Source organism: Ornithorhynchus anatinus, chromosome 12, assembly GCF_004115215.2.
Source record: "Ornithorhynchus anatinus isolate Pmale09 chromosome 12, mOrnAna1.pri.v4, whole genome shotgun sequence".
Classification (NCBI taxonomy): domain Eukaryota; kingdom Metazoa; phylum Chordata; class Mammalia; order Monotremata; family Ornithorhynchidae; genus Ornithorhynchus; species Ornithorhynchus anatinus.
The window spans coordinates 25,914,984-25,942,550 of NC_041739.1; the positions used below are offsets into that span (position 1 = coordinate 25,914,984).

The window sequence follows — 27,567 nt, forward strand, 5'->3', positions numbered from 1 at the left end:
CTGCTCAGAACTGGCATTCAGAGGGTATCAGCCAAGGAGCCCTTCAGTATCAGAAGAGGAAATAAATCGCATTTGCAAGAAACCCCCATCTGTTTCCAATAGCTCCATAGATGGGCGACTGTCTGTTTCAGGTAATATTTAATGGAAGAGGAAACCCATCCAAGGCACTGATTCCCTTTGGACTCGAGAAGAAAAAGGCATTAAAAACATTAAAAACTTAAACCTACATCAGAGAGGAAGCTTTAGGAAGCTGAAGGTTTCTGTGACTTGCAAAGAAAAATCAGCCCCCAGTGGTCTGTACCTTTGGTGACCTCTAGTGGACATGGTTGAGATGACAGTTCTTGGAGACGCTTCTCTTGGGATCATTTTCTCCAAAATAATAATAATATTAATAATAATGTTGGTATTTGTTAAGCGCTTACTACGTGCCGAGCACTGTTCTAAGCGCTTGGGTAGATACAGGGTGATCAGGTTGTCCCACATGAAGATCACAGTTTTAATCCCCTTTTTACAGATGAGGTCACCGAGGCCCAGAGAAGTGAAGTGACCTGCCCACAGTCCCAGAGCTGACAAGTGGCAGAGCCGGGATTCGAACCCATGACCTCTGACTCCCAAGCCTGGGCCCTTTCCACTGAGCCACGCTGCTTCTCTAAATGAGTTGCTGCCAATTACTTTCCCTACGGATTGCAAGGCTGACTATCCCTTCATAATAATAATAGTGTTGGTATTTGTTAAGCGCTTACTACATGCCGACGGCTGTTCTAAGCGCAGGGGTAGATACAGGGTAATCAGCTTGTCCCACGTGAGGCTCACAGTCTTCATCCCCATTTTACAGATGAGGGAACTGAGGCATAGAGAAGCGAAGTGACTTGCCCACAGTCACACAGCTGACAAGTGTTTCAAACCCATGACCCCGACTCCCAAGCCGGGGCTCTTTCCACTGAGCCACGCTGCTTCTCTGCTTCACAGAGGAAGAGCCTTAAATCTGAAACTATTGCTTAGAGTTCTGGTACCTAAATAGAATCGAGGAAGGACAGAGTTTCTGAAATGCCCCACTGTAGATGATGGGGTTTTTTTGGGGCGGTTGGTTTGGGTTGGTTTTTTTCTGTCATCAGGTCTTCAATATAATAGCTACTGCAGTAACTCCCCCCGCTTCCAATCATCTGTATATTGGACACTGCTATCAACTGCCATCCATGTGCAGGCACAGAGAGGGATTTACCCAAGGTCACGCAACAGGCAGTTGGCAATACGAGGATTAGAATCCAGGTCCTCTGACCCCCAGGCCTCTTCTCTTCCCATTAGGTCACACTGCTTCTCAACTGTCTGCTTGGGAACCCACCACCTTCAAGTGGTGCCGCCTCATCCTGGTGTTGTGGGATTTAGTTAACAATTCCATGTTCGCCTTGTCCAGACTCTTTACAACTTCGAGGACATCAAACCTTCCGCCTGGAAAGGTGCAAGACCTCAGGAGGCCAACTAACCCTCCCTCACCCAGTGCAGCAGTAAGGCTCCAAAGGCTGATGTGGGGTCAGTCATTCAGAAAGCCTCTGTTCTCTCAGAGAAATGAACTCCGTCTTTTGGGCCCTTTTATTAATGGGGGAAATGATCGGCACACAATAGCTCGGCAAGAGGAAAATCTATGAGGGGGGGTTTTAGTTTTTTGTTTGTTCTTAAAGAAGCCTCGCTGCTCCTACCTGAACAGGTACATACACATCCTCAGTCACCCAAACTAATCAGGGGGGACAGAGGGAAGTGGGGGTGGGAGGAGTAATAATAACAATGTTGGTATTTGTTAAGCGCTTACTATGTGCGGAGCACTTTTCTAAGCGGCGGGGTAGACACGGGGGAATCAGGTTGTCTCACGTGGGGCTCACAGTCTTCATCCCCATTTTACAGATGAGGTAACTGAGGCACAGAGAAGTGACTTGCCCACAGTCACACAGCTGCCAAGTGGCAGAGCTGGAATTCGAACCCATGACCTCCGCCTCCAAAGCCCGGGCTCTTTCCACTGAGCCACGCTGCAGGAAGGATGTTGAGCAAATACTCCAGGAGTTTCCAGAACCATCATCTTTATTGCAATACTAGAGTAGGTGGACCTCTAGAGTTCTCCCGATCAGGAAAGTAATCGACGTGGAAGCTTTTGAACTCAGGGACTGATGCACGGGTGGCCCAATAAACCACGACTCCCACAACACGATAGGCTTCGGGCAACCTTTCGCCGTCACCTGTTAAAACACTGCTTCCCCACACCACCTCCTCTTCACGAGCAGGGCCGAAACCAAATACACTCAGGAAGAAGCAGCGTGGCTCAGTGGAAAGAGCCGGGGCTTCAGAGCCAGAGGTCATGGGTTCGACTCCCGGCTCTGCCACTTGTCAGCTGTGTGACTGTGGGCAAGTTACTTCACTTCTCTGTGCCTCAGTTACCTCATCTGTAAAATGGGGATTAACTGTGAGCCTCACGTGGGATGACCTGATCACCCTGCATCTTCCCCGGCGCTTAGAACAGTGCTCTGCACATAGTAAGCGCTTAACAAATACCAATGTTATTATAAGCCGCCTCCAAGGCAGCCAGTCGTAGAGGAATTTGCCAGACAGGAGGATGGCTGTCCCCGAAGTCGTACTGACTTCATGGCACCAATCTAAAGTTTCCGCGCGAAATCACGGGGACCCAGTTGATTCACTCCAGTCTGGGGAGAGTTGCAGGACCCATGGGAGGCAGGGGACTTCCCCTTCGTGATGCCTGGTTCAACTGCACCCCAAGGTCATGGAAATAGAGCCGCACTGTGGCCTGCTGGATAGAACACGGGTCTGGGAGTCAGAAGGACCTCTCTGCTCCTTGTCTGCTGTGTGACCTCGGGCAAGTCATTTCACTTCTCTGTGCCTCAGTTACCTCATCTGTAAAATAGGGATTAAGATGGCGAGCCCCAGGTGGGACATGGGCTGTGTCCACCCTGATTATCTTATATCTACCCCACTGCTTAATTCAGTGCTTGGCACCCAGGAAGCACTTAAATACCATTAAAAGAAATAGAAAATAGAGAAATGTTGCCATAGGGGATATTTTGGTATGTAAGAGCTGACTTCACTGTTCTGTCCAACTTAGTACTTTTCAAACCAGATAAGGGCCCCCAATCAACGTCTTCAATTCCCATGTGGGACGGGAGGTTTTTTTCTTCCTCTGTCCCCCAGCCACCCTTCAAGACAGAAAGGGCCCATGATGCTGCTAGACAAACAGAAAGGAGAGAAGGAAGGACCAGTGATTTCTCTGCCCCTTGTCTGCCGTGTGATTTTGGGCAAGTCACTTAACTTCTCTGTGCCTCTCTATGTGGGACAACCTGATTACCTTGTATTTATCCCAGCACTTAGAAGAGTGCTTGGCACACAGTAAGCACTTAACAAATATCATTATTATTATTATTATTACTTGGGCAGTCAAACATTTCTCCCCCTCCTACCTTATTTCACTGATCTTCTACTACAACTCAGCCTGCACACTTTGCTCCTGCCTGTACCTCAGTCTCATTTAACTTGCCTTTGAACCCTTGACCATGCCCCCGCCCGGCCTGGAGCCGCCTCCTCCAACAAACTGACAGACCACAAGTCTCCCCACCATCAAAGAGTTATTAAAATCCCATCTCCTCCAAGGGGCCTTTCCCATCTAAGCCCTCATTTCCGCTACTTCTACTCCTTCCTGCATCACCTATGCATTTGAATTTGCACTCTTTAAGCACTTTATCCTGCCCTCAGCTCCATAGCCATTTTGTAAATTAATATACTTTATTTTTTCTGGGTCCTCATCTAGTCTGCAAGCTCCTTTTTTCTTCTTAATGGTACTTGCTAAGTGCTTACTATGTGCCAGCCATGTAGATACAAGTTAATCAGATTGGACACAGTCCATGTCCGACACGAGGCTCACAGTCTTAATCACATTTTACAGATGCGGTAACTAAGGCACAGAAGTTAAGTGACTCCCCTAAGGTCACTCAGCAGACGTGTAGAAGAATTGGGATTAGAGCTCAGGCTCTTCTGACTCCTTGAGGGCAGGGACGCATCTACCAACTCTATTGTATTGAATGCTCCAAAAGCATTTAGTCCCTTGCTTTACGAACATTCAACAGAAGCCACTGACGGATTGGGCAACCCAGGCCAGATTCCTCTCGGGTACAAGCCAGAACGAGGCTAAGAGGCCTACCTTACTACCTGACTTCTGATCAGGGCCTGGGTTGAGAAACAGACTGAGATGGCTAAAGGAACACAATCAGCTCTCTCCCTCCTTTCCTCACTCCTCTTCTACTACAATCCATCCCTCCTACTCCGCACCTCTAATTCAACTGTGCCTCGACCTCGTCTCTCTTACTGTCGTCCCCTTACTCACATCTTCCTCCTACCTGGAGTTCCCTCTTCCTTCATAGCCAACAGACCACCCCACTCCATGTTTTAAAATTCCTTCTAAAATCCTATATGCTCCAGGAAGCCTTCCCTGACTAACCTCTCATTTCCCTACCTTCTATTCCCTCCCATCTGGATCGCCTCCTACCTGGAGTTCCCTCTCCCTTCATAGCCAACAGACCACCCCACTCCATGTTTTAAAATTCCTACTAAAATTCTATATGCTCCAGGAAGCCTTCCCTGACTAACCTCTCATTTCCCTACCTTCTATTCCCTCCCCTCTGGATCTCCTCCTACCTGGAGTTCCCTCTCCCTTCATTGCCAACAGATCACCCCACTCCATGTTTTAAAATTCCTACTAAAATCCTATCTGCTCCAGGAAGCCTCCCCCTTCTAACCTCTCATTTCCCTACCTTCTATTCCCTCCCCCTCTGGATCTCCTCCTACCTGGAGTTCCCTCTCCCTTCATTGCCAACAGATCACCCCGCTCCATGTTTTAAAATTCCTACTAAAATCCTATCTGCTCCAGGAAGCCTTCTCCTTCTAACCTCTCATTTCCCTACCTTCTATTCCCTCCCCTCGATCTCCCATACACTTTAGTACTTAACCCCTAAGCACTTCAAGTCCCACTCCAGCCTTCCCCCACAGACCTCATATACATTTCCTTCTATTCTGATTCTTTCTATCTGTAACTTATTTAAGGTCTATCTCCCCTGCTAAATTGTAAGCTTCTTGAAGGCATGGATTGTGACTACTTAACTCTGTCATACTCTTCCAGGTGCTTAATAATAATAATAATTTTTATTATTACGGCATGTTAGGTGCTTACTAGGTGCCAGCCACTGGGGTGGATACAAGTAAATTAGGTTGGACACAGTCCCTGTCCCATATAGAGCTCACAGTCTCGATCCCCATTTTACAGATAACAGGCACAGTGAAGTGAAATGACCTGTCCAAGGTCACACAACAGGCATGTGGCTGAGCCGGGATTAGAACCCATGACCTTCTGACTTCCAGACCCTAGCTCTATCCACTATGCCATGCTGCTTCTCTCTGCATAAAGTAATCACTCGAGAAATGTCCCTGACTGATTGAGGGGCAATCTCAAGCCCTGTAGCAAACTATGCTACCGTTGAGTCTAATGCTTAATTTCAAGAATATACTGTCAGAAACAAGAACTCTTTAGAGTTCATCAAGTTCGCTTTTCAATTCTGAAGCCACGAAGCTGGTTCTGAGGGTGTGTCCCTTCTTAGAGTCTGTCTCAGTCTGATAAACACTTTTGGAGACAGAGCGGGCTTTACGGAACTCAAGACTTCCTTGAAACTCAACTCCCCATTTATATTGGGTCCACCTACCTTATCAAGTTATGCCAGGAGCTCAGCACGGAGATGCTCTGACGTGTGTCTATAGGTAAAGGAATAATAATCACCCACCTTTCATTTCTCAGAAATGTAATGTGGCCTAAGGGAAAGAGCATGGGCCTGGGAGTCAGGAGACCTGTTTCTAATCCCATCTTTGCCACCTGCCTTCCGCTCATGATTTTGGGTGAGGGACAACTTCTCTGTCAATCAATCAAGCATTTAGAAGGGGACAATCCAAAAGAGTTGGTAAACACGGTCCCTGACCACAGCAAGGGTTTGGGTGGGATGATGAGGAGTTCTGTTTGGATATGTTACGTTTGAGGTGTCGATGGGATATCCAAGTAGAGATGTCCTGAAAATGGGAGGAAATACGAGGGTCAAGAAAAGGAAAAAGATCAGGGCCGGGCATGTAGATTTGAGAATCATTTGCGTACAGTTCTCCAAGAAAGTGGAGAATAGAAGGGGACCCACAACTGAGCTTTAAGGGACTCCCACATTTAGGAGGTGGGAGCACAAGTGACATAGAAGGGAGTGGCTCAGTTTCCTCATATGTAAAAATGGAGATTAAATACTTGTTCTCCCACCCCCCCCCCCCCCCCCCCCGCCCAGTCATACTAGAACCTCATTTGAAACACGAACTGTTTCTGACCTGAATTGACCCTACCCCAGCTGAATAATATGCTTAATACATAACAGTTATTATTACAGCCTTTTCCCAACTGTCATCTTTTAGATATTTGCCTCATGAAATTCTACTTTTACTGAAGCCGCAACTATTATTATTCACTAATATTAGGTCTACACATGGACCTTCACAACATCACCAAGCTCCACCCTTTCCTTTCCCGCCAAACTGCTACTTGTAGCGTGGCTCAGTGGAAAGAGCGCGGCTCAGTGGAAAGGGCGCGGGCTTGGGAGTCAGAGGTCATGGGTTCTAATCCCAGCTCCGCCACCTGTCGGCTGTGTGACCTTGGGCAAGTCACTTAACTTCTCTGTGCCTCAGTTACCTCATCTGTAAAATGGGGATGAAAACTGAGCCCCACATGGGACAACCTGATCACCTTGTATCCCCCAGTGCTTAGAACACTGCTTGCACATAGTAAGCGCTTAACAAATGCCACATTTTTTTTTAACCTGCTGGTAAAATCTCTCATCATATCCCGACTGGATTACTGCATCAGCATCCTCTCTGATCTCCCAACCTCCTCTTTCTCCCCACTTCAGTCTATACTTCTCTCTGCTGCCTGGTTTATCTTTCTGCAGAAACACTGTGAGCATGTCACCCTCCTCCTCAAAAATCTCCAGCGATTGCCTATCAACCTTCACACGAAGCAAAAACTCCCCTCACTCTTGGCTTCAAAGCTCTCCATCACCTTGCCCCTTCCTACCTCACCTCCCTTCTCTCCTTCTCCAGCCCAACTCGCACACTCCGCTCCTCTGCCGCCAACCTCCTCACTGGGCCTCATTCGCGCCTGTCCCTCCATCGACCCCTGGCCTGGAATGCCCTCCCTCCTCACATCTGCCAAACTAGCTCTCCTCCCCTCTTCAAAGCCTTACTGAGAGTTCACCTCCTCCAGGTGACCTTCCCAGACTGAGTCCTCCCTTTCCCTCTGCTCCTCCTCCTCCCCTCCCCATTGCCCCTACTCCTTCCCTCTGCTTTACCTCCTTTCCCGCCCCATAGCACTTGTGTCTATTTGTACATATTTATTATTCTATTAATTTTATTAATATTTATATATCTATAATTCTATTTATCTATTTTGATGCTACTGATGCCTGTCTACTTGTTTCGTTGTCTGTCTCCCCCTTCTAGACTGTGAGCCCGCAGTTCGGTAGGGATTGTTTCTATCTGTTGCCGAATGATACTTACCCAGCGCTTAATTCAGTGCTCTGCACAACAGTAAGCGCTCAGTAAATACGATTGAATCAATGAATGCAAAATGGGACCAGTCAGTTGATCCTATTTATTGAGCACTGTCTGCAGAGCACTGTACTAAGCACTTGGGAGAGTATAACAGACACATTCCCTGCCCACAAGGAGCTTACCTGGAAAAGGAAAAGAGTTTTGACCTGAATTATCCCCTTGAGGAGGCGAGCCTAAATGGCAACCCCTGGAGATAGTGCAGCATACTTTTGCCAAGGTTGTAGAAAAATAAAAACAATAATGATGATTATCAATCGATCAGTGTTATTTACTGAGCACTTACAGTGTGCAGTAAACCTCTCAAGCACTCAATCAGCTTCCCACATCCCACTGATCGACCACAGCCTGGCCCACACATTTCGTTCCTCTAGTTCCGGCTTACTCGCTGTGCCCTGATCTTGTCTTTTCTCGCTGCTGACCCTTTTCCCACATCCTCCCCCTAGCCTGGAACTCCCTCTCTCTTCATATACACCAGGCCATCACCCTCCTCACCTTCAAAACATTACTAAGGTCACACCTCCTCCAAGAGGCCCTCTTTCCCGCCTGCCCCCCGCCCGGTTCTCCCTCTCCCTTCTGTGTCATCTTTGCTTGCATCTGTGACCTTTGGGCATTTGATTTTCACTCTACAGCACATATGTACATCTCTTTAAATTATATATTATAATTTATATTATTGCCTGCCTCCCACCTCTAGACTGTAAGCTCACTGTGGTCTGCTAACTCTACTGAATTGTACTCTCCCAAGCTCTTAGTACATTGGTCTGCAGTAAGTGCTCAATAAATCCCACTGATTAATTACAAAGCCCTGTGCTATGCACTTGGGAGAGTACAATTCAATAGAGCTAGTAGACGTGATCCCATGTAGTCTGGGTGGAGACAAGCATTCAATTACAGATAAGGGAAATAGCAGAATATAAGGATATGCACATAAATCAGTCAGTTGTATTTACTGAGCACCTACTGTGTGCAGAGCACTGTACTAAGCAATTGGGAGAGTAGAATAATAACAGACACATTCCCTGCCTACAGTGAGCTCACAGTCTAGAGCAGAAGACAGACATTAATAGAAATGAATTACAGATATGTACATAAGTGCTGTGGGGCTGGGAGGTGAGGGAATGAATCAAGGGAGCAAGTCAGGGTGACCCAGAAGGGAGTGGGAGAAAAGGAAAGGAGAGCTTAGTCAGGGAAGGTCTCTTGGAGGAGATGTGACTTCAATAAGACTTTGAAGAGGGGGCAGAGTCACTGTCAGAAGGGCATTCCAGGCCAGAGGCAGGACGAGGGCAAGAGGTCGGCGGCGAGAGACGAGATCGAGGTACAGTGAAAAGGTTAACATTAGAGAAGGAAAGTTTGTGGGCTGCAGAGATTGACGGGCAACTACCGGAGCTTCTTGAGGAGTGGGGAAACACATCCTGAACCTTTTAGCAGAAAAATGACTTGGGCAGCAGAGTGAAGTATGGGCTGGAGTGGGGAGAGTCAAGAGGCTGGGAGGTCAGCAAGGAGGCAGATACAGTAACCAAGGCAGGATAAGATAAGTGACTAGAATAGTAGCAGTTGGGATGGAGAAGAAAGGGTGGATTTTAGCAATGTCATGAAGGTCTGACAGGTTTTAGTGATGGATTGAATATGTGAGCTGAATGAGAGGGAGGAGTCAAGGATAACTCCAAGGTTACAGATTTGCAAGAAAGTCAGGGGGAGGGAAGTGTTTAGGTGGAAAGATAAGAAGTTCTATTTTAGGCATATTAAGATGGAGGTGAAGGGAGGACACCCAAGTAGAGATGTCTCGAAGGCAAGAAGAAATGGGAGACTGCAGAGAGGGAGAGATATTATGGTTAGAGATATAGATTTGGGTATCATCCACATAGAGGTGGTAGCTGAAGCCATGGGAGAGATTGAGTTCTCCAAGGGAGTGGAAGTAAATGGAGAATAGAGGGGGGCCCAGAACTGAACCTTGAGGGAGACCCACAAACAAGGGGTGGGAGGCAGAGGAGGAGGAGCCCACGAAAGGAACTGAGAATGAGCAGCCAGAGAGATAGGAGGGGAACCAGGAGAGGACAGTGTCAGTGAAGACGAGGTTGAATAATGTTCCCAGGATAAGGGGGTTGTCGACAGCGTTGAAGGCAGCTAAGACTTCGACGAGGAGGATTACGACGGAGTAGAGACCTTTGGATTTGGCTAAGAAGGAGATCTTTGGTGACCTTTGAGAGGGCAGTTTCTGTGGAGTGAAGGGGACAGAAGCCAGATTGGAGGGGGTCAAAGAGATAATTGGAGGAAAGGAACTTGAGACAGTAGACGTAGACAACTCACTCAAGGAATCTGGAGAGGAAAGGTAGGAGGGAGATGGAGTGATAAGTGTAGAGGGGGATCATTCAGGTCAAAAATTCATTTCCTCATCCAGGATATTTTGGCTAGTGCCTCAACTTGCCCAAACGCAGGGGCTGGACAGCAGCTCAACCAGTCTCCTCTGGCTCTCAGAGCAAGAGGATGGATTAACTGACCTCTCAGGATGCCCCCTAGCCCACAGATTCTGTAGAAGTTAAACTGTGTGTGGAATATTCTGAAACTTTATTACTATGGCCAGTCTTGGGAGCTCTGATGAAAGCACTTTTCTCCATGCAGAACTCTTCAAAATTTGGTGGGGGTATTGTAAAGAATCAAAGCTTCACTAATACGGGAAGAACAGAACACCAAACACCTGAGAGAAAGCCATCTGTCACACTGCCCAGCCCATTTGGGCAGACACAGTTACTTTTCGTTTGGCCCACCTTGTTTCAGTTGGAGTTGTAATTGCCAAAGGAACTAAAAGGTTAAAAAAAAAAGAGTATTTTTTCAATACAGAAGTTATGAAAACATTTGATTTCATTTTAATTATAACAACTATGATGGCATTCGCCAAGTGCTTACTATGTGCCTAGCACGGTACTAAGCACTGGGGTGAATACAAGCAAACTGGGTTGGACACAGTCCCTGTCCCATGTGGGGCTCCCAGTCTCAATTCCCATTTTACAGATGAGGTAATTGAGGCACAGAGGAAGGGAAATGACCTATCCAAGGTCACACAACAGGCATGTGGCGGAGCTGGGATTAGAACCCATGGTCTTCTGACTCCCAGATCCGTGTTCTATCCACTACTCCATGCTGCTTATTTTGATTCTTAGATCTACTTCTGCTTACTTCTGACCGGAATTCTGCATCCTAAACCATACTGGCGGTGGGGTCCCCACTCATCCAGCTGGAGACACCCTCGCTCCTTTCAGAATTCAATTCCTGTTTTTCATGCAAATGACACTGGTTAGGCAGTTGCAAGCTTTTCACGTTCCAGTGTGCACAGTTCACTGTTTTGAAGGCTACATTTGATATTTTTAAAAAGCCCCCGTCAACCAAAATATTGTGTGCCATTTCTCAAAAGACCTACTGATGCCTAGTGACAGATAAGCGTCCCAAAAAGCTGGAACGGACAGATAGCGTAGACTGCTCCTGGAGGCTGTGAGTCACGGTCATACATTCTTGTTCTGGGTTTTGGAAATAAAATTAGGAGCTGAGGATGAGGATGTTCGAAAGAAAAGTTCTTGTGTTTCTGCTTTTGAGTAAGTAAAAACTTTTTTCATCTTATCCTGGAGTATTAAATATGATGCTATTACTTTAAGCTGTTCCCCAAGGTTTAACCTTGAACCTGGTAACTTTAAGAAGTAAAATATGTAAATGAGTCATGTGCTAAACAACTATTAATGTAAAGAATTACTAAGCCTTAAGAAATATATGTAATCAGTCTGCTTTCAATAATAATATTTATTAATTCCAAATAAAATAATATACTTGGATAAACATGACCAAATTTTACATATACATAAGTAATAGTATTAGCATTTGAAAATTATGTATGTATGTAGTGTACATATATATATACACACACACACAATTGTGTCTACTATGAATTATTTTTGCAACGAGGTAAAGCACATTACAAATTGGAGGGAAAGGCTCAGAATTTAAAGGATGGAGTTGTTTTTGAGAGAGCCTGTTAGAGTATCCTGGGAAATGGGGGGAAGATGGGAACTATATATTAAAAAAGGAAGTCTGAAAAATCCTCCAATAATAAAAAATAAAAACGTTAGGGTTTTTTTTCTCTTCATGCATTTATTTGATAGGTTTGGGGAGAAACTAGCTGAACTTAAATTACAATTTTTCAATAATGATAGCCGAGGCACCTTAATTTCTTTCAAAACAAATTTCAACAAGTGAGCCAACTGTGCAGCCAACCAGTCCATTCACCATCACCATCATCCTCATCAATGGCATTTACTGAGTGCTTACTGTGTATAGAGCACAGTACTAAGCGCTTGGGAGAGTACAGGTCAACAGAGTTGGCAGACACATTCCCTACCCAGTGAGCTTACAGCCTAGAGGGGAAAAAGCCCGTCAATGGGCAGGGATTGTCTCTATCGGTTGCTGAATTGTACATTCCAAGCACTTAGTACAGTGCTCTGCACATAGTAAGCGCTCAATATTATTGAATGAATGAAAACATCAATATAAATAATGTATGCTATGTAATTTAAATATCTATTCCTAAGTACTGAGAGGTTAAGGGTGCGGTGAATATCAAATGCCCAAAGGTCACGGATCCAAGTCCGTGAACAGTACAGAAGGGAGAAGGAGCCAGGGAGAAGAGAGCTTAATCGGGGAAAACCTCTTCTGGAGATGTGACCTGAATAATGCTTTGAAAGTGGGGCGAGTAGTAGACTGGCATATACGGAGAGGGAGGACATCCCGGGCTTTGGGGAGAACACGGGATACTCACCATCAGGACTCGGTGAGTTAAGTTAGTGTTATGGGGCTGCAGTAGTAGATCAGGAAGGTCAGATAGGAGGGGGTGAGCTGACTGTTTTAAATCAATGATGAAGGAGTTTCTTTTTGACGTGGAAGTGAAGGGACAGGGAAGTGAATGCTTACTGGGTGAAGAGCATTGTATTATGAGCTTGGGAGAGTACAATTAGCAATTAGTAGTGGAACTAGCAAGGCAAATGGAGCAGCTAAGGAGGAGGTGCAAAGAAGATTCATTTATTCAGTCAATCGAATTTATTGAGCACTTACTGTGTGCAGAGCACTGTACTAAGCGCTTGGAAGGTACAATTCGGCAACAAAGAGAGGCGATTCCTACCCAACAACGGGCTCACAGTCAAGAAGAAATGATGGTATCTGTTAAACATTTACTATGCGCCAAGCGTTGTTCTAAATGCTAGGGTAGATACAAGGTAATCAGATTGTCCAACATGGGCCTCACAGTCTTCATCCTCATTTTACAGTTGAGGTAACTGAGGCACAGAGAAGTTAAGTGACTTGCCCAAAGTCACACAGCTGACAAGTGGCGGAGCCGGGATTAGAACCCACGACCTCTGACTCCCAAGCCCGGGCTCTTGCCACTGAGCCATGCTGCTTCTCATATAATCTGGATAATCTGGATCTGGATCGATCACATCATTGAGTCCATGTTAAAAACAGCAGAAGCCATTGTGGTATTTATGAAATGATTACTATGCATCAAGCGCCGTACTAACTGTTAGGATAGAAACAAGATACTGAGATCAGACACAGTCCCTGTACCGTATGGGGTTCACAGAACAGGTATTTAATCCCCAATTTATAGTTGAGGAAACTGAGGCACAGAGAAGGTAAGTGATTTGCCTGAGGTCAGCCAGCAGCAAGGGGCAGAGTTAGATCCCCTGACAGCCAGGCCAGAGCTCTTTCCACTGGGCTCCTCTGCTTCTCATGTCCTTCATTTCAACAGAGGCTATGAAAGAGCAACAGCAGAGACTTTTCATGATCTCTTCCTGGTGGCTGGAGCATGGACTCCGTTTGTCAGACCATTCCATAAGCAGCGCAGGCAAGAGGAAAGAATTCCTTCAGAGCGTCAGGCCACTCGTCCTTTCTCTTCCTCCCATTGGAAACTTTGTCAGAATACACTTCTAATGGATCGATCCATCTCCAAACCCAACAGGCTACAAGCCCCACCAAAAGTCTTCAAGAGTTATGCAAGAGCCTTTTTGCATGTTGATGTCTCCAGTCCACATCGGGGTGATTCTGAATCACTTCGTTCAATTCATTCAATCGTACTTATTGAGCGCTTTATGCAGAGCACTCTACTCAGCGCTTGGGAGCGTAATAATACAACAATAAACCGTCACATTCACATTCCCTGCCCACAAAGAGTTTAGAGTCTAGAGCGGGGAGACAGGCATTAATGTAAATATAGATAAATTACAGATATGTACATAAGTGCTGTGGGGTTAGGAGGGGTGAATGAACGAAGGAAGCAAGTCAGGGTGACATAGAAGGAAGCGGGAGAAGAGGAAAGGAGGGGTTAGGGGATGTCTCTTGGAGGAAACAAGGATAGATGTATTCATGTGAGTTTGTAAACATATTCAGTTGCCACATGCCTCTGGCTGGGATTTACGGAGGCCATCAGTGGCCACTCCAGTTCCCTCACTGGCTGGATTTCAATGCTCTTCCTCCCTGCATTTGTCTCCTCTCAAATGTGGTCAAAATCTAAAATCACAGGTGAAAGCCCAGAGGAGAAAGCAATGGGGGCTAGTGCAAAGAGCACAGGACTGGGATTCAGGAGACTGGGGATTTTTGAGTGCATACTGTATGTGCAGAGCATTGTACTATAGATTTGGAAGAGTGCGATACAACCGAGTTGTTGATACACAACAAGTTTACCCCATCACCGGTCTAATCCCAGCTCCACCACTTGCATGTTTGGCATCCTTGGACAGTCAATTAACTTTCCTGCATCTCAGCTGTTAAAGGCAATTAAGTACCTGTTCTCCCTCCCACTTGGAGCCCCATGTGGGACAGGGACGGCATCCAATCAGATAGTCTTGTATCTCCCCAAGCATTTGGCATATTGGGCTTACCGAAAACCACAATTATTTTAATTAAGGAAAAAAATCCTAGTGGGAATTTATTCACTTGGGTTTACGAATGTAGTCAGTACCATTATTTGTACTTTATAAAACAGATGCAGAATTTCAAGTTGACCCTGTAGGTCTTCCCCACTACTAGTTAAAAGGAATTAGTTTCAGCCTACTTTTACCAGTATTAGTAATAGTATTTAAGTATCTACTACAAGCCCTGTAGTAAGCACCATGAAAAAATATATGGTCAGAATTAGACAGCCCTACCTTTTTCTTTCATTAATATTCCCTTTAGTTTGGTTTCTAGTGGGGCCCAGTAGGGTTTCAGCTGTATGCAGAATAGCACCCTGTAACACCTTTTTTGATCATCTTCCCTCCTCCCCCTTTTTCCTAGGGCTTATTTCCACCTTTGCACAATTAACTGATGAGCCACAGCTTTCGACTGGAACCACACCTGACACACCAGGAGGTTTGATTTTCTCTACCACTTGTTTGTGATCTATTATGCCGAGCTATCAGCCAAACTGCTTAGAAAGAGCAGGAATCCTAGTAACATGTTGCCTTCCAGATCCTTGCCTCTGACAAAACTGCCTTTCAAAATGTGCTTTCTTCTCTCATCTCCTCGGATTCCTCTTGTACACTTGCCCCTGGAAAACCTCCATGTGTTTCTGTCTCCCTCTCTCCCAAAACTACTCCAGGCGTTGCCTATCAACCTCTGCACAAAACAAAAACTTCTCACTCTAGGCTTCAAGGCTCTCCATCACCTTGCTCCTTCCTACCTCTCCTCCCTTCTCTCTTTCAACTGCCCACCCCACACACTCCGCTCCTCTGCCACCCACCTCCTCACCGTCCCCCATTCTCGCCTATCCCGCCGTCGACCCCTGGGCCACATCCTCCCGCGGTCCCGGAACGCCCTCCCTCCTCACCTCCGCCAAACTAATTCTCTTGCCCTCTTCAAAACCCTACTTAAAACTCACCTCCTCCAAGAGGCCTTCCCAGACTGAGCTCCCCTTTTCCCTCTGCTCCCTTTACCCCCCACGACTTTCCACAGCTAAAACCCTCTTCTCCCCACTTTCCCTCTGCTCCTCCCCCTCTCCCGTCCCATCCCCTCAGCACTGTACTCATCTGCTCAACTGAATATATCTTCATTACCCTATTTATTTTGTTAATGAGATGTACATCACCTTGATTCTATTTATTTGCTATTGTTTTAATCAGATGTTCACCCCCTTGATTCTATTTATTGCCATTGTTCTTGTCTGCCCGTCTCCCCCGATTAGACTGTAAACCCGTCAAAGGGCAGGGACTGTCTCTATCGGTTACTGATTTGAACATTCCAAGCGCTTAGTACAGTGCTCTGCACATAGTAAGTGCTCAATAAATACTATTAAATGAACTACTCTCCCTCCCGTCCCTGACATTCAACATATGTATACTTTTTTTTTCTCCTTGTTGGCTGTTATAGCTAATTAAAAGCTACTAAAACTAAGGGAACTGGCATAGCCCAGTCGATAGAGCATGGACCTGGGCATTCGAAGGACCTGGGTTCTAATCCCAGTTCCATCACCTGTCTGCTGTGTGACCTTGGGCAAGTCCCTTCATCTTCCTGTACCTCAGTTCCTTCATCTGTAAAATGGGGATTAAGACTGTGACCCCTATGAGGAACAGGGATTGTGTCCAACCTCGTTGTTATAACTGCCCGTGTGCTTAATACTGTGTCTGGCACATAGTAAGCACTTAAATACCATAAAAAACTGTCATGCAGGTGGAGGTGTGTGTGCATGATAGACACACACCGTCGATATGTGTATTTATGGGAGGAGGTTTGGTCAATAAATGGCAAGATACAGATCCTTCAGCTGGAAGTCGAGGAGAGAACTTCCAAGATGTCACTAATATGGTCTAGTGGAAGCTAAGTTCCTCTGCCTCTCTCCCAGTATTGAAATTAAAGGCCTCCATGGCTTAAACATTCATTCCCAAGCCTTTGGTAAATACTTTATTTTATTGTGATGATATTTGTTAAGGTATTTGTTGAACCATACACTTCTCTAAGAACTGGGACAGATATAAGTTAATCAGCTCAGAACAGTCCCTGTCCCACACAGACTCCCAGTTTAGAAAATGGGGGGGGAGAGGGGGAATACGTATTGAATCCCCATTTTACAGATGAGAAAACTGAGGCACAGAGATGTTGTGTCTTGCCCAAGATCACACAGCAGGCAAGTGGTGGGGCTGGGATTAGAATCCAGTTCTTCTGCCTCCCAGCCAAAGCTCCTTCCATTAGGCCTCATCCCTGCCTTGTAGAAATAACACACACAGGAGTCAAACCCAAAGCCATGTCTGAACCCTTCGTCGGCTCCACTGGAGTCAAGTACTACTAAAGGGCTCTAGTGCTAGCGAGCGTTGTGGCCTGCTTGTGCTTTTTTAATATAAAAGCTATGACTGGATGATCATTTCGTTTGGACACATCGCCACACCAGTTCTAAATGCAAAGAACCCCAGAAGACGATGAGATTGAATGGAAGTTTTGCCCTTTGGTTAGGGGAAGCTTTCAGGGCACAGGCCACAAGAGCAGATAAAGGAGATTCAACAAGGAGGTTTGGTAGAATGTAGTTATTTTCCTTCATGTTTAACGTATTACTATCAGTGAGGGCGGGTGAGGGTGACAGAGGAGGGCAAGGCATAACCGGGCCCTGGGTCCCACGGGAAAGAACATTTGGTTTGTGGTTATAGCGGCCATATCTAGCATCTGTTGTTGTTCCTGTCGTGGCTCCTTCACTCATGGGTTCACTGCCAAGGTGTTGCCTCCCCGTACCTGCTTTCTGTGCCCTGGCCCAGTCTATTCCCTTTCACGTCCTCATCCCCAGCTGTCCAAATCCAGAGCCTATCATTTGAGGTTGCAGAGATGCTTCGGATGGTAAACTCCCCATGGACGGCACACTCCTGCAACCCCTCGTTAATGCTCACAAGAAGTTTACATTGGGCAAATATGCTTTTGGACTCCTGTTTGTCAATCTTCTATCTCCTCTCAAAATGGTTGATGAAACCGGTTGCATGGCTGCTTGAAGATTTCAGGCAGGGACTTGAAGAGGCCTTTGGATCTTTTTAACAATCTACCTCTCTGGGATGTTCTCGGGGGAGTTGGGATTTTGATACACCTTGGCGTTTTAACATATATGTAAGTGTGCGTGCAGCAGGTGCTCACCATCCATGTTGAGGGGATCAACTCAGTATGGACAGGGAAGGTGTCTCATCAACTCTGTACTTTCTCAAGCGTTCAGTACAGTGCTCTGCTTACAGTAAGCACTCAATAAATACTGTCGATGAAGACGGGTGGCAACTCGGGAGAGTTAACCCTCGGTTTAAAAGAGTTAACCCTCGGTTTAAAAACAATACTCCCTCCTATAAAGGCAGTAACCATGAGTGGGAAGGATGCTGAAAGACCATGAGTTAGGTTAAACCAGAACAAAAAGAGGAGAAAGCTTCCCTGTGGGAGCAGGTTACATTATCTCAAAGCCCTTGGGCAAGAGGCCGTGATGATAGGAAAGGTAACTTCGGTGGTTAAGTGTGCTCCAGAAGGGGATGTTCTGATCCTGAGGATCTAATAGTATTTTGTTGAGCACTTATTCTGTCCAGAGCACTGTACTGTGAGACTGGGAGAGTAAAACAGAGTTAGAAGACATTAGCCCAGCCCTGAAGGAATTTACCATTTAGTGAGGAAGGGTGTTTGGTGGGGAAACTGCTCCTCACAGAGCTCCTTTGCTCTGAAGCTTGCCCTTCTTCACAAATGGTATTTGTTGAGCACCTAAGGGGAAGCACTGTACTCTGCACTTTGGAGACTACAACAGAAATCTGACATGTGGTCATTACCCTCCAGAAATGTGTAACCCAATGGATGAACAGATAGACAAAAAGTTATCTATAAATAGTGGGAGAAGGAGAAAGAACAATATAGCAGAAAATAGTACAAATTTTATAATTACAAGTAATGGCATTTGTTAAGTGCTTACTATGTGCCAAGCACTATATTAAGCACTGGGATAGAAACAAGATGATCAGGTACAACATGTAGCTCACAAATTAAGTAGGAGGGAGAACAGGTATTGGATCCTAATTTTCAGGTGATTGAACTGAGACACAGAGAAGTCAAGTGACTTGCCAAAGTCACACAGCAGGTGTGTGGCAGAGCTGGGATTGAAACCCCCATCCTTTGACTTCCAGACCCATGCTCTTTCCATTAAGACATGCTGCTTTCCATGGTCTAGCCGTAACAAAGGTATTTATTAAGTACCTACCATGTGGAGAGCCCTGTACTAAGAGTAACAGTCTTCTCTTTTTTTTTCCTGGAACAGATCTGAAATATTCTAATTACAAAGAGTAACATTTTTCTAACTCTGTCTCTCTTTTTTTTTTTTTTTTACCTCCCCCCTCCGGCCCCCAGCAATAGACCCTGAAATAGAACACATTTTCACAGGACCAGGTATGTCAACAGTTTTATGTAGACTTTCCAACCTTGCAAACTGCTCCCTGGGTCCTCTTTGTTGTTGCTAATTCTAAAGAACAAAAATTGTATGGTATGCTATTTACATCACTTAAAGTAGTAACTTCCTAAATGGCAAAGGAGTGACTTTAAAGAAGGAATAATTTCCAAAGGCCCCTTGAGTCCAGTGATTATTTGGTTTCTGGGGCAGAATCACTACTCCATATTCCTTGCTGATATTCAGGGACAACATTCTATCTCAGTAGGCTCTGCCTATTCTCCCACCTGCATCTGAGGCTGGGTTTATAGTACACCAAGAGGAGGATTGTCAATTTTCTTATCAATTTGCTGATTTAGGGGGGCTAATGAAATAGTTTCACTAAAACACAAACACACACACACACATATATCCTTGGGGCCAGAATTTGCAAAGTTCAGTTGTTTCCTTGGAGCAAATTAAAATGATTTAAAACTCTTCACTTAGTTCACCCAGTCTTAGACTGAGCCAATATAAGTCAGGTCTAATGGGGACGACTGTGGTTTTTCTAAGTACATTATTCAAAAAGAGAAAAAAAAGATTTGATAACACTGCCACATGGACCAATCCCAAAATGCTTAGTGCCTACCAATAAATCGGTGGTATTTGTACCCAACAAGGCTGTCTCTGTCTAGTGTCTCTCCAATGCTATATAAATACCATAAAATGTAAGAAGGATCTCATCCCAAGCACAAACTCCACTCCTGCTCTAGGAACTCTGGAACCATCACACTTCTCTTACTTGTCAGAGTACCTCGGACCTGGAGTCTCCCTGTCCGTCATCACTTTACGGATCTGGTAGCTCAGCTTGCTGCCAGGCTGGGTGATCTAGGGCCATTCCCAGAGTCTGAGAAGAGCAGCAGTGCAATGGAGGGAGGTGGGGGGACAGGGAAGGGATGGGGGAAGGAAGGAGAGAAGGAGGGGAGAGACGACAGAAACGTCAGCACCTCTAGGCATGATCTGTCATTGCAAATGCCCGGACCAAATGGGAAATGTGCATGAAGGAATCATCCCATGGCCACCTGCCTCACCTCCAGCAGCCCAAGATAGGCAAGGCTCAATTCCTTTAAGAAACCTTATTGCTCCCTAGTTTGGATTGGGTTGAAAAAATCTTGGAAAAAAAAAAAACCCACAAACCGGGATAGCTAAAATGATTATACTTCGGGAACAAACTGCCAAGACACTTCTCAACTGTTTCTGACTGCCCTGCGTTGTAGACATAGCCATGTCTGCCTGATTCAGGAATGGAATAGCTCTCCTAGCTCAAAGCACATGAAAAATAGTTAGATGCAACAATAATAACAATAATAATAATATTAGTGGGAATTCCCTCATAATGGAGATACAGAGGAGCTTTTCTCCGTTTCACTCCCAAAATATGAAGATTCCATTCTATGTTGACAAAGTTTTGGCTTACTATTATCTATAGAATTTGAACATTTGAACTATATAATAAAAAGAATCAATTGGGCCTTTTAAGCATTTAAAATTGGAATATGCCTCTTTTAATGTCCCTTTAAAGAAAATCATGAAGTGCCCATGTACTGAATCTGTTCTATCACGGCTCTGCAGTTCCAATCATTTCAGCTCTCTGCAACTCATCCTGTGCTCTGTCTGCTTTCTCTTTAGTGGCAGCAGTCATTATTTATGCTGTGGTATGTGGTGTCATCGGTACCATCCTCTTCATTGCTTTGGTCATAAAAGTGGTAAAGGTAAGACTGCAACTTTTAGTAAGGGATGAGATGTATTTTCTCCATTTTATTCATCCTAATTCACATTTCCGGTTGAAGGGTCATAGCTCAGTGAACAAGAAACACAGGCCATCCCCTGCACACCCACTTTCTACCTTCCCTTCCAGGTGCTTCTGAGGAGAGTGGAGACACAAACTGTCTCTCTCTCGTCCCACTTATGTGGCTGGGAGTAAAACGTCCTCCATTTAGTCTGAATACTGAGGCCCACAGGCAACCACAAGTCTCTCTGTAGCCCAGACCTGTTTTGTACTTATTTTTATATGCTGCTGCTTCTCCACATACTCATTTAGTGCCATGCAAAATAAACCAGGGATGCTTCTTTGAGACTATAATTCTTTTTGCTGCTCTTCCTAATACAAAGATGAACCCACTGCTGAATAAAAGTGTGACCCTAAATATAAAAAAACCACACCTAGTCCTATCCTGGCTTTCTCACAGATTTCTTCAGGGTTCAACAGCTCCAGCTGTCTTGGCAGGACTGTGTGGGGTCGGGGGAGGCAAAGGGGAACTATTATAGTATTTAGTAAGCACTTACTATGTGTCAACCACTGTTCTAAGCACTGAGGAGGTAAAAGTTAATCAGGTTGGACACATTCCTGTCCCGCAATCTAAGTAGGAGGGAAATCCAGTATTTATTCCCCATTTTACAGATGAGGAAACTGAGTCAAAGGGACATTAAGTGACTTGCCCAATGTCACACAGCAAGCAGTCACCAAAATCAGGATAAGAGCCCTTCTGCATCATCTACACACTTGGCTCTGTACCCTTTAAACATTTGTTATTCACCTCCCTTCAGCCCCTCAGCACTTACATACATTTCTATAAAGTACTTATATTAATATCCCCTCTAGACTGTAAACTCCTTGTGGGCAGGGAACGAGTCTACCATCTATGTTGTACTGTACTCGCCCGAGCACTTAGTACAGTGTTCTGCATTCAGTAAGCACTCAATAAATATTACTGATTGATTAATTAGAACCAGGACTCTCTTGATTCCCAGGATTGCACTCTTTTCACTAGACTCTGCTGCTTTGATGACAAGAAATTAATGACCTTCACTATATTGTGGTGCCATTATCAGAGAGAGAACACTAGACTCAATGGACCACTGGACTGACCAGTTATGATATTGCTTATGTTCTCAGTGTTGCAATTACCTCTTCATTTCCAACATCCACTAAATTCCTAAGCTATTTCAGTGAGTAGCCACTGTTTTTGATAATAATTGGTCAGCAAATTGCCTATGTATCCATTATTTCATTATTAAAGCATTGTTTAGGACTCCATATGCAAACAGAAAACAGGAACTGTCAAAGATAAAAAAAAATTAACACATTAAATATGTAGAAGGCATGTTTGGCTTTATGATCATGGGTGGCAGAACACTATATAAGGTGACAGAAAGCAAAAGGCCTAAGCGATGTAAGTTTATATTTTTGCCAATTATGTTCCAAGGACTTAAATCCCAAGGGTTCATGGTAACAACATCTTTCTCTTTTCATTTGCAGAAAAAATCCTTCAATGTCCAGCCCACAACATCAGAAGACCCAAACTCTCTAAGTTCTGTTGAAACAAAAAATCCAGGTTAGTGGATGGACTCGTGGGGAAAAAAGTGCCAGTAGTGAGTGTTTCGTATTAACGCTGGATCATTACTGGTGACCCAGAAACCCCATTATGGAGAAGTATTCACCTCTCTGGGATCAGAAATATCTATACACATTTGTGGCCTTTTTCTCCTAAAGGGATAAACTTTAAAGGTCTCTATTAAAAAGAAGGAGAAAAAAATTCAAACTAGTCCACACTGGGCAAGGTGAATTTCTGGAAATGTTTCAATTTCTGGAAAGGATTTAGTAGATTATCTCCATTCCTGATTAGAATCTTCTGCAGAGAGCACAAGACTGTAAGCTCATTTCTTGATTGGAAGCTCATTGTGAGCAGGGAATGTATGTACGTGTTATATTTGGCTCTCCCAAGTGTTTTCTACAGTTCTTTTCACACAGTAAATGTTCAATAAATGTGACTAACAGTTAGAAGGTGATAATGCTTTGGAAGACATGCGGCCATCAGCAGTGGTAAAGAATAAAGGTTTCCCCTTTGCTGACCCAGAGGAGACAAATGCAGGTTACATTACTTGGGTTAAGTAATGTAATAGCAGCAAAAAGACACACAAGAAGGTTCTTTGTGGATATCTGCAGCTTTAAGAGTCCAGGCCGGCTGGTGGGGCCAGGAGGGGAGTGGTGGACCTGGGAAGCAGCTGTCAATCAAGCTGTTCCTGGGCAGTCTAGGGGTTTGCCCAAGTCTGCAAAATGCATGGCCAAAATGCAGGCTCAAATAAACAGCTTTCAGCCAGAGCTGAAACCTGCAGGCAAAATTCTGGTTTAGTTTCAGCCAAAAGGGGTTCCTGGGCACAGTCCTACCAGTAGGGTACTTATGGATTCAGGATTCTTTCCAAAAAATTACAGGTTTTAGCTAAGAAAGCATTAACAGACAGTCACATGTCAGCTCCAAGAAAGCAAACACCTAGGCTAGGAGAACTAAGTGTAGGGAAGGAGAGAAGTTTTTTGTTTGCTTGTTTTAAGGAGCTGTTCTCCAGCTATCCCCAAGCAAGCTGTTCAGAAACTCTCAGTTCCAGGTTCTGGAGTACAAAATTCTATACGCTTGCTTTTCTGGCCTCCATACAATAAACCCAGCCACTTCCTTTCCCTCTCATCCCCACCTCCTGCTCCTCTCCCATTATTTCCACCTGAAGGGCACAACACCTGCCCACACCCCATCAGTAGTATGTATTGAGCACATGTGAACAGAACCCTGTACTAAGGACTTGGGAGAGTATCAGAACTAGTAGACATGAACCCTGCTCTCAAGGCCTAGTCTGCAGCAAACACAGCCATGTAAACCAATTACCCTATAAACCATTTCCCATATAAATTACACACAGAGAAAATAGGAAAGAGATATTTTAAATTATTTTCAGCCTAATACCTACACTGTTAGCCCTATGAGACACAGACTGCATCTGATCTGAGTATCCTCTATCCACCTCAAGTTCTCAGTGCATTGTTTAGAACATAATAAGCACTTAATGCCATTATTAATATTATTATTGCTGCCTCATTTTCATTTGGCTCACAGCCAATTTCTAAAGGCCTCATCCTTATTCTTTAGCGCCTTTAGCAGATGTTCCAATGCATGTTTTTATATTTCATATCCTCTCTATCCTACACTGTGGTTATTTGATGTCTGAACCCCCTCTCTGACTAGTATGAGGTTAGTCAATCCCTCCTTACCTCATTTACCCAATCAAATTTAATGAGATCATCCTGATTTATGAATTCAATCAAAAAAATGAAACAAAGGAACAAGCAAAGCCCTGTTCAATCATGTTCCATGAGTGATTCTCAGTAGAAATCCCACCAGCAGCTATCCCTACAGAAGGCCTAGGGCAGTGAGAGGCAAGATCCAGTCTACAGGCTGCAGCCATCCCAGAAAGAGGTTCATTCTCCAGCCAAATCCAACAGAAGTGACTAATTTGTAGTGGTGTCCATCAGTCCTATTTATTGTTTATTGAGTGCTTACTATGTGCAGCACACTGTATGAAGCACAGTAGCAGAAATTGGTAAAAACCATCCCTGCCCATGAGGGATCTAGCTGGGAAGCACCTGTCATTTCCACTGTCAGCAAACCTTGCTCACCAGAGCCACCAGAACTGCTGCACATAATGGGGATGGGAGACGGGTGTGTGTAATGAGGGCATTCCTCGTAGAGATTTGGCATCAGTCAAAAGGACAGCTACTTCCGCCTCTTCAACCACCTTTAAAACAGGAGCCACGTCTGTTGGAGGCCCACACGTGGTTTGGAAAATTCATGAAAGTGTGTCCACTCAAGGAAGGGGTCATACCTAGCTGGAGAGATCTGCAGGATTATACAGGCGTTGATGTGCATACAGAAGTGGTCAATCGATGCTATTTATTGCACGCTTACTCTGTGCAGAGCACTGAACTAAGCCCTGGAGAAAGTACAATGCAAAAGAATTGGTAGACACAATCTCTGCCCACAAGAAGTTTACAATATAAAAGAGAGAGCAATTCCTTACTGCTCTTCCCTAAGCCATTAGGAAAAGAAATATCATTTGAAAGTTTTATACAAACGGTCCTGTTGTAGTAGTTGTTTTCTTCTGGACTGTAAGCCCATAAAGGGCATGGATCCTGTCTATTTAGTTTCTTGTACCCTCCCAAGCAACAAGAGCTTAGTACAAGTCCTCTGTCCAAAGTATGTGTTCAAAAAATACTATCAATGAGAACTCTCAATACAACCATTTCCTGTTATATCAGGAAATAAGGGGAGAAAAAAAAAAATTCAAGTTGTAAAAGACAAAAAGGTCTACGTCTTGTTTCAAGCATTTACCACTTATTTATCTAATGCTTTATATTAGTGGGCATTATCACTTGACAGGGAATCAATTTGAAATAGCCTAAAGTCAATTTCCTGTTACAAAAAAAAAACCCAAAGCCCAAAACCTTTAATAATGACAATTGGGTCTCTTTGCAGTGCTAATGAGCTACTGATGACAGTGTTGGCATCTGAGCATGACTCACTTTGCTATAGAAATAGTAAAAATAGTAACTATATTCCCCAATTCTTCCATCATATTATTTTATAGAGTGATATGGATAATCACATTCTGGCAGTACTATTCCAACCGTAAAATTCCATTACATTCCCCAGATTCTACGGCAAGGCACAGCTCTGTAGATCACTATAGAGGAGAGCTATGTAGCAGCATGGAAGAAGCGAAAGTATTTTAAAAAAAACCTTTAATCATTATTCTTTTTCATCTAAAATTTATAATATTATTGTATTTTTCATTTTTTTCCAGAGAAGTAAATGACAAAAGATACTTTAATAAATATCCAAGGAAGAACTCAGCTAGGATAATGTGGCTGATTCTGTTGGAAATTGGAAGACTGACTGGAAAAGTTTGGTGTTTACTTGACCCTATGGATACATGACCTGCTTCATCTGAGCCAGACAATTGGACCTGTCCCTTATGGCTGAATGTCTGTTTGATCTTTGTGTTATTTAGAGAATACATAGTTTACCTTGTTAAAAAAAAAATGAATTCAAACTTTAGTGTATTGATTCCCATAATGCAATGTTATCCTAGGGGGCAAGGGTGGGAAGATAAGGGTAAAATTACAGCATGATCATAGTGATGAGTGTCACAGATCTACCTTTTTTTTTTTAATGTCCTCTTACAAAATTGGTAAAACTATGTGGTTCATTTCCTGTCACTTTTTAATGATGAGGAATCCCATGAATGCCCACATTGGGGGAAAGAAAGTCCCATGGAAACTTCTGTTTTTGCATTCCCTGTTCTAAATACATATCAAATCTCAACTTTATCCTGGTGTTACATTAATAAATTTACTCATTCTATATTTTTAATGAAATAAAATAGAACAGTAATAAAATGCCAAAGGAATCTGGTCAAGAAACACACCTGCATTATTCTGCTGAATGAATCACATTAATGGCCCTAGAATGAAATTTTAAAAGTATTTTTTTATGGATTAAACAAATGAGAAAAGTTTGGGGTACAGAGAACCCTAGCATATAATGGGGTATGTGGTGGATGGGGGTAACCAGTCAGCTATAACTAAGGTTGCAGTGAAACCCTCCGCCCCAGAAGACAGCAAATACCTGTAGCGATAAAGGGTAGGGAGGATTCGATGTCGGGGGAGGTTCCTTCAGAGTCTCCAGATAGTTTATAAAACACACAGTTTTCCTTGAATGGAAAACTTGGACATTTTTGATATTAAAAATTCTTCACCAATATTTTTCTTAGGTGTAATGATAGCTAGAAATCTTTGTATAGGGATTATTTCTTATTTCAAATGATTAAGTCTTATGCTTTGAGGGTATCAACATGCAACCAAGAGGGAGGGTAATTGCCCATTTTATCAATTGAGCTTGGCTAACGGATGATGTCTGTACATTTAGACTGTACCTACTATGAGTCCTGTAATCATATTGTGCTCTTTCATTACTCTGATTTACCTCGACTGAAAACTAGAGAAGCTTAGCAGGCAGTGGGGAACCCCATTTGACCTTGGAAAATCCTTACTGCCTTTCCTAGATCTTCCTGTTTGCTTGAATCTGGGATTGAAGTGCTCCTGTAGATACTCTGCTTGCTTCCTTTTCAGCCTGTGACCAACCCGAGTGTAGCCTAACAAAGCTTAGGCCAGAGCAAAGAACTACTGTGTCCTCACAGTGTATAAGGAATTACACTCTTCCTGGGATTATTTCACTGTTATGAAGACTGCAATGTGTCCTTTTTAATAGTAACAATAAGCGGTGTGGCCTCGTGGACAGAGCACGGGCCTGGGAGTCAGAGGACCTGGGCTCTGATCCTGGATCTGATACTTGTCTGCTGTGTGATCCTGGGCAAGTCATGTAACTCCTCTGTGCCTCAGTTTCCTCATCTGTAAACTGGGGGTTAAGAGTGTGAGCCCTACATGGGACATGGACTGTGTCTATCCTGACTAGCTTTTATCTACTCCAGTGCTGTACAATGCCTGACACATAGTATGCATTTAAATACCATGCTAATTATGTGCCAAGACTGTACTAAGCACTGGAGTAGAGACAAAATAATCACGGCCCATATGAGGTCACAGTCAAAGTAGCGGGGAGAACAGGTACTGA

At 44.2% G+C, this 27,567-nt stretch overlaps 1 protein-coding gene across 1 annotated transcript; it reads left to right on the forward strand.

The window, feature by feature from the left end:
- The first annotated feature begins 11,161 nt into the window (after nt 1-11,161).
- LOC103170437 (glycophorin-A) lies at nt 11,162-26,348 on the forward strand. The gene is made up of 6 exons (XM_007668430.3): nt 11,162-11,264; nt 14,989-15,063; nt 19,036-19,074; nt 20,741-20,823; nt 22,371-22,446; nt 25,739-26,348. Exons 1-6 carry the CDS (start codon nt 11,222-11,224, stop codon nt 25,744-25,746), a joined length of 324 nt encoding a protein of 107 aa, XP_007666620.2. The 5' UTR covers nt 11,162-11,221; the 3' UTR covers nt 25,747-26,348.
- Nucleotides 26,349-27,567: the final 1,219 nt, after the last annotated feature.

Excerpts from the sequence above, each read along its gene's own strand:
- LOC103170437 (XM_007668430.3), top strand. The coding sequence starts at position 11,222 with ATGAGGATGTTCGAAAGAAAAGTTCTTGTGTTTCTGCTTTTGA. Across the intron at positions 11,265-14,988 it reads TCTTGTGTTTCTGCTTTTGA|GGCTTATTTCCACCTTTGCA; the intron begins GTAAGTAAAAAC and ends CCTTTTTCCTAG. Across the intron at positions 20,824-22,370 it reads TGGTCATAAAAGTGGTAAAG|AAAAAATCCTTCAATGTCCA; the intron begins GTAAGACTGCAA and ends TTTCATTTGCAG.